The 10,598-nt window shown below is 38.7% G+C and overlaps 1 protein-coding gene across 1 annotated transcript; it reads left to right on the top strand.

Moving 5' to 3' along the window:
• The first annotated feature begins 1,058 nt into the window (after window positions 1-1,058).
• Window positions 1,059-5,469, top strand: C8H6orf141 (chromosome 8 C6orf141 homolog). Its single transcript, XM_078019913.1, has 2 exons — window positions 1,059-2,188; window positions 4,563-5,469. The coding sequence occupies exon 1, from the start codon at window positions 1,199-1,201 to the stop codon at window positions 1,817-1,819; it is 621 nt and encodes a 206-aa protein (XP_077876039.1). The 5' UTR covers window positions 1,059-1,198; the 3' UTR covers window positions 1,820-2,188; window positions 4,563-5,469.
• Window positions 5,470-10,598: the final 5,129 nt, after the last annotated feature.

Raw genomic sequence — 10,598 nt, 5'->3', positions numbered from 1 at the left:
CTGAAGAATTTAGTAAATTGTGACATAGCACAAGCCAGCCCAAGGGCAGGCATCTAATCAGTCCGATCCAATTCAGTTTTTCTCACTCTTCCTCCAATAATTTTTATATAATTTGGCAGAAAGACATCAGAAGGTTCTTCCTTTCTAATATCTCACCATAGTACTAGTCTTTCATATACATGCAGAAATTTCCATTATTGTAGTCATTTTTCTAAATCAGTGAAATGGTGAACGTTTGTTAATAAAACAAATACCTGTTACCCATAATGAACAGGAAATCATAAATGGTGGCACATGTCTGTACTCCCAGCAACATGGGAGCCTGGGGCAAGTTCAAGACCAGCCTCAGCAACTAAGTGAGGCCCTGTCTCAAAATAAAAAAGGATGGGGATGCCATACTGCTCAGTGGTTAAGTGCCGCTAGGTTCAATCTCTAGTACAACAACAAAAAGGCAAGCAATACAAATAAAATCATACAATTTTAAACCCTAAAGAAGTTCATTTAGCAGTTTCTGTTTTACTTTTGTTGTTTAGTTTGTTTTAAATGGCAATGCACTAGGCCCCTTCCTGAGATAAGCATTGATTATAATCATAATGAAGCCTGGAGTGACCACTGTCCCACAGATGCTGGCATTTTAAAGGAAGAACAAACTAAAAGCTTCAACATTTCAGTCTCACCCTTTGGTCTACATTGGAAACACAGTAGGGTTTGACCTGAAGTGGGCATGATTTTTTTTTTTTTTTGCGGGGGTGGGGGGAGACTTTAATTAACTCTGATAACTAAACAAACTTCCTGGTTCTGTTTCTGTGGAAGAGGATCCCTGGAAAGAAAGCACTTTGTTTTGAGCATTTGTGGGAGGCATCATTTGCACTTCAGCTCTGTAGGAAAAGGAAGGGTGGGTGGGGAAATAGGGTAGAGCTGAGAAGTCAAAGGGGTTAGAAACAAAGATGTGACAAAAGTAGCAAGGCAAAGGACAGGGTAGAAAGGAAAAGTCACCGGGACCTGAAGTCAGTCTATCTGGCTAGAAATCCTCAAGGAGAAGAGGCGGGGTTCAGAGACAAACTGGCCTTAGCCGATCCAGCTCTCCTGGGGCGGGAGTCGCAGACTGGCCTCGGAGGCCACACCCAGGGCCTGCCAGTCCCGCGCTTTTCCGAGAGCAGTAGGAGTTTCCGGCACGAACTGGTGAAAGAACCAACGTATGAATGATCCTCCTGCCAGGATGGGGACCCCGGAATCCCAGGGGTTTGTGCCTTTTACGGACTGCCCCCGCACCCAGCGGGACCCCGGGTCCTCTCGGTGCGAGGTGGGGCGCGAGACTCCCCTGGCTCCTGGCGCCCGGGATCCCGCACCGGCGGTGGCCAGCGGAAGCCTGGGCGGCTCCCAGGACTACAAGTCTGCAGGTCCAGCCCTCCGACCGCCAGCCAGAGAGAATCTGGATTGTGAGTCCTGGGTGCGAGAGAAAGTGCTCTTTCTTCTGCACCCAGAAAGGTGGTTGGGGTCTCAAGCGAATCCTGCAGGCGGAGAGGAGGTGGCCGGTGAGGAGGATCTTCCCCAGGCGAGGGGAGAGGACCACGACCAGGAACCCGACTGCTCTTCTCTCTTTCAAGGACAAAAGAGAATTTCTGGCAGGCGAATTATCGCTCCTTCTGGAGCCCAGCCGCGAGACCCTGCAGCGCCACCCAAATCTGTGCTTGTGCGGGTCGTGGATTATCAGGCGACGCAAGAAGTGCTGCGGACTGCATGGACGAAGGGTCGCATGACCACGAGGACCGAGGAGCACTGCATGACCGCGGTCACTTTTCGCACCAACAGAGAGTGAGACTTCGGGACCCCTGTCGAACCCCAGGCTCTCCTGAACCCCAGAGGCACCCGGCGTCCACGCAGGGGATAGAGGATGTTTTCACCGCCAGCCAGCGAGGACCTGATTCCAGAGGAGATTACACTGCGCAGAGGAGCCTGAGGAATGTTCTGGTCTGGTGGATGAGGGATAATCCTTGAACGAAAATGCTGTTCCGGGGGCTCAACTTGCAATTAACCGATGGAAAGAAACTTTTAAGAGGCTGGCGGGAGCTGCGCTGCATGGAGGCAGTGGGCGCCCAAACTAGCTTGAAGATCTGTAAACCGCAGGACCTCTGTGGCTGAAGTACCGAGAAGTTGTAGGGACCTAAGTCTTTGAGATCCATAGAAGGTATTTTCAAATTGGCAGAATGCGGGAGCTTCGAAATAAGAAAATCGTTTTAGTTCGCGTTTTGCAATAGCTCTTTTTTTTGTGCCACCTTCGCCTCCCCTTTAAGACATAAAAGCTCAAGTGAAGTTTGAGGTCTGCTCCCGGGAAGAAGTTCATAGGTGGTTGGGTGGGTGGGTGGAGGGGCGGGCGGCGGGGGGGGGGGGGGAAGACTTTTTTTAAAAGCTGAAAAAGAACATTAAATTTTTAAAAGTAAACATAAAATGAAGCATCAAATATAGCAAAATTTTTCTTGTTACCCTCTTCTGATGTACAAGTCTTCATCCCCCACCCCTCCATATTTCAGTGTTAAGAAGAAAAAGAGAGGAGCTAGGAAAAGAAGGGGGGAATCGAAAATTGAGCTTTAAAGGTAAATGCCATTTAAATAGGGCTTTCCCCCAAACAATATATAAGTTAGTCCAGTCGAATACCTTTAATTTGGATTTTTAAAAATTATTTTAATGTTAAAAATACAGCATATAAATCATCCAATCTAAAAGTAGATAGAAATACTATGTATAATGTGCCATAAGATGATTGTATAACTTATTCTTGTCCATAGCTCATTATTAGTAAGATTTGTAGATCCATAATACTTCTTTTCTGGTGCTATTGAAACAAATTGTTTTCCTTATTTTATGTATTCCCTTTTGTTATTAAAATCCATCTTTGCTAACTCTTTAGAATGTGGCCCTGTTTGGAACTCTGCTTGTTGACCTTGTCGCTATTGAAGGAGTGTTGGTTGCAAGGGACAATTAACAAAAATGTGGATCTCTGGCTTTTGAAGGATAGTGCAGGAACCTCAGACTCCAGGCCTTCCCATTTGCCCTCAATTTTCATTTAGAGTTTGAAATGCCCTCAGAAGATCATCTGATGCACCTCTTTCCTCCATGCAGGCAAGATAAATAAGGTCACTGTTTTACAGATGAGCCAACTTTGGCTTAGAAGTCACACTGTTGCCTGGGTAGGTCAATCAACAAGTAATTGCATGTGCTTACCAAACAAACAAAGAATGTGATCATCTCCCTCCCAAAAGGTTGGGATGACCTTTAGAGAGACTTATTTCTAGAGGTCAAAAGATGACTGTGGACATTATGAGTTTTCTAACTTATGGTTATGAAAAGAACTAGAATCACCTGATGTCTTTGAAGCCTAATCACCTCTACCCTTTTCAGGCCTTTGAAACCAGGGTTAAGAAAGGAATTCAGCACCTGAGCTTATGTTCAAAACTGTCTGGTAGGCAGAAAAGGGAATATTGGCCTCTTAAAATGAATTTTTTTTTCCTCTAGCATTGATACCTGCCTCCTATGTAAGACTAACTTTGGCAGGTAAATATTATACCTGAATTTCTAAAGTTATCCCATGTGCCAGGTGATTGAGCATTGGATTTAAGCCAGAAATAAAAATAAAAACTTTTAAAATTACCCAAAACATTAGCTTCATTTGGTTGACTTCTCTCAAAAGGTAAACTCTGGAGTTCAAGAGTTGGGTTGGGCTTAGAACTGGCTTCCTGTTACTAACTGTGTAACCTTGGGCAAGATGCCTAATTTTCATGTGCCTCTCCGGCTTGTTTGTTAAATGGGGATAATAAGTAGTATCATAAACTTTTTTTCTAGGATTGTTAGATGAAAATACTTAATACTGCCTAGCATACAACAGATGCTTAAAAGCTAGTGATTATTGCTAGTGTGGTTGTTATTTAGCTCACTTTTCACTCTAACCAGGCTTTAGTTTTTTATTTAATAACAAAGAGCAGAACGCATAAAACACACAAAAAAATGTAGTGAAAGCCAAACCTGTGGTTTTTACTAAGATTTTCTTCTCATTCCTGAATTTATTTCTATGTTCTCCCAAAACTTAACAGATCAATAAGTACATTCCTTAAATTCCTTAGAAGCATGTCTGCAGCTTGTGTAAGGACTCATGCAAAGGCTTAAAGGACTAGGGTGCAGACTGCTTGGCAAAGTCTTTGAAAAGGTTGAAAAACAATTCTTGGCAGATAGGAGCTTTGAATATTTTCTTCAGGGCCTGTTGGGTTACCTTGTTTTCTCTCTGGAATTTAAAATCTGATGTCCTGTCATCTATAAAAGGCAGAATAGACACAAATGGTTCTTAAAAAAAATTCTGTCAAAAATGTATTTTTTTAAGTTTAATTAATACTTTAATCCAAGTATTTTTGAATTAATTTTATCTCCATTAAGTGAAACAATATTTTTAAAACAATTATCCAACCTCCCTGTTGACTGCCTGCAAACTGTTCATAGAATTCATTTAAGACAGATGTCTCATTGCCAACAAAATAGTAGTAAATTGAAGTTCTGTTGAATTTGTTTTACAGATTTCCTGATCCTGGCAGAAGGCTATTGTCATGTGTGCAGGGAACCTGAGGAAACTTTTCCCATTCACAAGTGTCCTGAGAGTGCATCCAAAGTGAAACTTATCCTCAATGCTAAGAAATCTCTCAGAATGGCTAGGTCTTGGCTCTTTGATCTTACCTCCATCTCAAAGAAAAATCTCTTCACTTAAAATTGTATTAAATGGATGAATTGCATCAAAAACTTCCAGAAGCCACTTGGCCACTTGAGGGACTATAAGACAAATGTCACAGTCACATGATCACCATGGATCAGGCAAATGTCCACCTCTCTCAAAACCCTTTTCTACAATCTTTGTCACTTTGGATAGTCATTGCACTGGACTGCAGCTTTTATTCTTGTTGGAGAACATCACCAGTGCTTGGTGCTTAAACTTGATGTGTAAGCTTAAGTTTTTTAAACTTAAAAAACAAGAAGGAAGAAAGAGCTTTCTATTAAAAGTTTACTCATGCCAAAAATTTGATGAATACTATTTAATGAGGAAAAAGAAAAACAGAATAAAAAAGGCCTGGCACAATGGCCTGTAAATCCATTGGTTTAGGAGTCTGGGGCAGGATGATTGAGAGTTCAAAGCCAACCTCAGCAACTTAGAGATCCTAAGCAACTCAATAAGATCCTGTCTCTAAATAAAATATAAAAAACAAAAAGGGCTGGGGATGTGGTTCAGTGGTTAAGCACCCCTGGGTTCAATCAATCCCTGTTGCCAATCAGTAAATAAATAAGGAAAGAAAGAAAGAAAACAAAACAAAAACTGGGAGCAGTGGAGAAGGTCTGTAATCCCACCACTTGGAGGCTATAGCAGAATTGACCGTAAATTCGAAGCTAGACTCCCCCATTTAGCAAGGCCCTATCTAAAAATAAATAAAAAGGACTGGGGATGTAGCTCTGTGATAGAGTACCTCTGGATTTAATTTTAGGACTGAAAAAAAAGAAAAAGAAAAGAAAACCAAAATTTTCCCATGATTCTAAAACTTTTGTAATATTTGGTATGTTTTCATTATGGTTTTATTTCAGTCTTTTTATTTGTATATATATGTATGCTATTCTAGCATAAACTAAATAGTTTTACTTTTCTGGGTATGGTCTTCACATGAACTAACATACACAAGGTTTGGTTTGTGAACCAACAACAATGAGCATCTCAAAGAGATTTTATATATGCAAAATCTCAGGCCCACCCCAGATCCACTGAGTCAGATTTAGTATTTTGAAAAGATCTCTGATGATTCAAGTTAAAATTTGACAAGATTTGACATATCCTTCAGCCTTAGTTCTGAGTCTTAACTTTGTTACTTATCAAAACTTAGAAAAGTTTATTATTTCTCTATTTCCTACTAATAATTAGCAGTGCCATGACAATAATAGTTTGTAGAATTGTGGAAACATTTAAAGTTCGTAGTAAAAGTCAAATATAGTATATAGAGACTTTTTAAATTGGCAAAAGGCTTTCTAAAAAGCATGTTATGTCTTTTTAAAGAGCCTTCTTATTCTAAAGTGTTCCTAATGAACTGTTGATTGATTACAGGGTTTTAAACTATTTCAGAAACATAGTTCCTTCATTATCTAAGAATGTAAAATAATATGTTCTCCAAAACCCCCTAGGGAAGGTAGGGCAGGAAGTCTTAAAGACAGCTCAATTGCAACAGTTCTGCAGGCTGAGTCAGAACCTGTGAGCTACTCTTGATGCATTGTGAGGGGGTGGGGTAAAAGTGGAGACTGAATTTGAATCAACTAACAGGTAAGAAAACAAAGGGCTGTGACTCTTGAACACCCTGACATCTCCAAAACCACAGACAGGACTTCGCTCTTTAATTAGGGAGGGCAAATCTTTGTTAATTTACTTTTCTAGATGAAGATAAGCAAACACAGTCCAGGTTACTTTGAGAGAGTTATGATCAGTTATTAGGTATTATGCAGTCAACAATTGCCAATAAATCATGAGACTTGGTTGTATTCAAAGCAAGGAGTTGAATTTAAAATCAAACTCTGATTTATAAATTTAAAATAGAGTAACAATTATTTGAGGAGAGTATAGACTTCATAAAAATAGAACAGAAGCTGTGTGTCCTGAATTTGGTGTGGTATGGCTGGCTTGCTGCCTATGCCTATAGTCAGCAAGAAAGCAAAGGCGGGGGTTAGAGGACCCTAATCTTTCTTTTCTTAGAGCTTTAGAAAACTTGCTAATTTAAAAAAAAAAATTTTTTTTTAGCTTTAGGTGGACACAAAATCTTTATTTTATTTTTATGTGGTGCTGAGGATCAAACCCTGTGCTTTACACATGCCAGACGAGCGCGCTACTACTTGAAGCATATCTCCAGCCCAAACTAGCCAATGTTAATGTTCTCTGGGTCCCCAGCTGCCTGCCAGTTTTACAACTCAGGACTGTCTTTCTCTGGAGCTTAGGAGCCATTCTTTGAAATGTAATCATTAAGGAAGTTAGAGCCCCAAATCCCCAGTGTTTGTGGAAGAGAAAGAGTCCAACATTTATCTGTGAAGTGTCAATTAGCAAATACAGATGGCCTAACCACATTAGCCAACCTCCTACTTTCTCATTAATTTAACCCACTTCTTAAAAACTCTCCCATCATTTATTTCAAAGGAATTGAGTTCGGTTTCTCTTCCCTAACGGCATGGTCTTGAGTAAAGTCTCCCTTTACCTCTGTCCTGTGAAATTTTTTCTTCTACAATAGTGAAGAAAAAGAAACATTTTGAGTGTGGACTGATGGAATCTTATTGGCATGAGGAAGCTGGAGGCCAAATATCTAGAAGGGCAGATGGTAATGATATTGGGTTCAATCTCAGCTCCTTTTATGATTGATTTAGAGTTTTTTTTATCAGGCAAGTCTTGAGTTGGAAGGGTGCAAAACCACAGGAATGCTGACAGTCATTGACCAGGTTTTGCTCTTTTGGACTGATTCCTGCAAAGGCTGTCATTTGGCTTCTTAGGCTAGTTGCCAAAAAAGTTGTACATTGGCATTTTGCAGTAAATAGTGTCAACCTCATAGGGTTTGTTTTCTAGGATTAAGTTAAATGAAAAATACTTTGAACAGTGCCTAGCATAAAATAAATACTCAAAATTAACAATTATTATTATTTATAATATTAATGTTGTTATTGTTTACTTCACTTTCCTCTAAACCAAACTTTAGTCTTTAATGACAAAGAGCAGAAGATTTATAACACAAGAATATCAAACTTAAGCCAGAATTTTTTATTAAGTCTCTTTTCTTTCTTTTTTCAAATGTTAACATATCTGCTCTGGCCATTGTCCATTTATAGATTCAGCCTTTCTCTAACTTTGTGTGTATGTATGTGTGTGTTTCTGCATGTCTGTGTGTACATTCACATGTACTAGGTTTGGAACCCAGGGCCTTGCAAACGCATAGCACACTGTCTACTAAACAGCAACACTTTCGTTTGCATTAATTTTAGAACAATCTTGAAGTTAGAAACTTCATTAGAAACCAGAAGACTCAGTTACAGAATTCTGGGAGATTTAGTCACAGAATTCTTCTTTGACATGACCACATTACACATAATTGCTTAGAAACATTCAGATCATCACATTGCAAGTCATTTCTTTATGGAAGTGAAGTATGCCTTGATATCCTGTCTGTTAGCACCCAAAATACTGTCCAAAGGATTAGTGCCACCTTACTGGACCTGATGTAAGGCCTGCATAGAGTCTACCTAGGCATGGGGCATTATCCAGTGGCCACTGAAGTTATAGGGCAGTAAACCTAATCTTAAAACAGCATAACTTCCCTCTGGTTCAAAACTCTGAATGTTAAAGCTGCTTTGTATGCCCATTGGACAAACCTCAGATATATGTTCTGCTTTATGACTTTGAACTTGTTTTGAGATTACTATAAAAGTAGTTATGATTTAAAACCCTGAATTCAACTTACTTGGGAAAGGTGTAAGCAATATAGGGGATATCAGAGAACTTCCCAGGGAGGGCTTCTGAATGCTGTCAACTTCTTTAAGGATTCTCCTACAACCTGTATCCTTGTCTCAGAAGCCCAGAGCATATCCATGGACTTTCCAGCCAGCCTCAGTGTTGACTCAGATCCTGGACCTTATAAGGATTCAGGATATAGTCTTACCATCCCAACAGACTGAAAAAATATACAAATTTATAATGAGATAATCTTGTAATAAAATCGGTCATAATTCTCCTCTTTGGGTGTTATGTTGGAGAGGAAGAAAGGATATTCTGACTTATATTCAGTTGGATGCCAAGGTTTAGGCAATTGAAGGGGATGGAGATTCTCAAAGAATAAACAGTAACTAGTGCATTATCTTTAGACATTTTCAAACAGTGATAAAGCCAGACTAAATATCTGCTTTTTATTATTACTATGTGTTTTATGATAACATACTTTTCTCCTGGTCAAAAAAAAATCTATTGTTGATCTAAATTCTAAAAAACCTACGATTGTTGTTTGAATTTTAACCACAAGGGTATAAGCTTCAAATCAGTATATTTTAATTTTCCTTTACTTTTTTTTTCTGTGTGAATGCTTAAAGAAGTCTCATTGTTATCCCCCAGTACCTCTGTCTTACTGTCCATCTCTCTGCAACATAATTATACACACACAGACTCAGCTATCTGTGTTTAAGAGTAAATTCCTAAGAGTTTACAATCTTTCAAGTGGGCTTTGAATTCACTATATGTCTCCAACCTTTCTCTATTTCTGCATTTCAAGAGTAGATTCAAAATAAACAACAACACAGCTATTGTATGACAGTCTATGTAACTATGGAATGCAAAATTTACAATACAGAAACAATTAAATATAATATTTTGTTTTATAAGTGCCAAATATTTACTTAGTCACTACTTCACAATTATGTACATTAAATGATGTTATATCAGATTCTCACCAAAGGTTCAAAGTTATTTGTTTTTCTTTATGATTGTGACTAAACATTGTTTTCTCATTTGCTTCTGGTAACAGACACACCATGTGTGCCTCAGAGAATATTTAATCACGAAGTCATAAAAATGGAAGGCTGACAGGGCTGTAACTAAAACTTAGATTTTCTGATCTCTAATCAAAGCTGTTTCTATTATTCCCTATGGAAGAGAAAGAAGTTCATTAATTAATTTTAACTTTGGATTCAGAATTTATATAATTTTTAAATTAATTTAATTTTTTTTTTTTTTTTTTTTTTGCTACTAGGGACTAAACTCAGGGCCCTCTACCATGAAGTTTTATCCCCAACTGTTATTTATTTATTTATTTATTTATCTTGAGACAGGATCTTGCTAAATTGTGTAGGTTGGTTTTGTACTTTCCATCCTCCAGCCTCGGCTTCCTGTCTCTGGGATTTCAGGTGTGCACGATTACAGGTGTGCACCACTACACCTGGCTAACTGAAATAATTTTGAACACAAATTATAAGTACAACTGAAAAAATGCAAGTGTATTCAGGCAAAAAATTAAGGTTAGTAGATATAATTTCTTTATTATAAAAACATTTCATTTAGTTCATTGGAAAGTCAGGGCACCTAAGTATTATCCATTTGACTTACTCAAAAATGTTTTGTGGAAAATGATGAATTGGGGATGACTTATACGCCCTAACATTCCTCTCAGCCTTACTCAACTATAGGCAGTTTTCCTGCTGACGCCCTGTTCTTGGAGTCTTTGAGAAAATTTTCATTAATTCTTTCCCTTTGAGATGTGAGATGGTCTGATCATAGAAATATTTGTAAAATCAGGAATAGCTCTGTGTGCTGAACACATCCCATTGATCAAACTCCCTCTTAACTTCTTCTAGTATTTTTCCATTGCTAACCCTACTGCTAAATCGTCTTTCAACTCTTCAGTAGAGCTTAGCTCCAACTAAGTTTTAGCCTATTATGATATCCTTTAAAAATGTCATCTTTGATTTTTAATCTTTCCCAGTATGATTTTTTTTATTAAAAAAAAATTATTGGTATTGGAAATTGAACCCAGGGGAGCTTTGACACTGAGCTACATCCTCAGCCC

Source organism: Ictidomys tridecemlineatus, chromosome 8, assembly GCF_052094955.1.
Source record: "Ictidomys tridecemlineatus isolate mIctTri1 chromosome 8, mIctTri1.hap1, whole genome shotgun sequence".
NCBI lineage: Eukaryota > Metazoa > Chordata > Mammalia > Rodentia > Sciuridae > Ictidomys > Ictidomys tridecemlineatus.
The sequence above is the reverse complement of the archived record's forward strand: the minus strand, read 5'-3'. Positions and strand labels throughout refer to the sequence as shown.

What these genes read in the sequence shown, in the direction of transcription:
- C8H6orf141 (XM_078019913.1), top strand. Translation starts at nt 1,199, where the DNA reads ATGAATGATCCTCCTGCCAGGATGGGGACCCCGGAATCCCAGGGGTTT.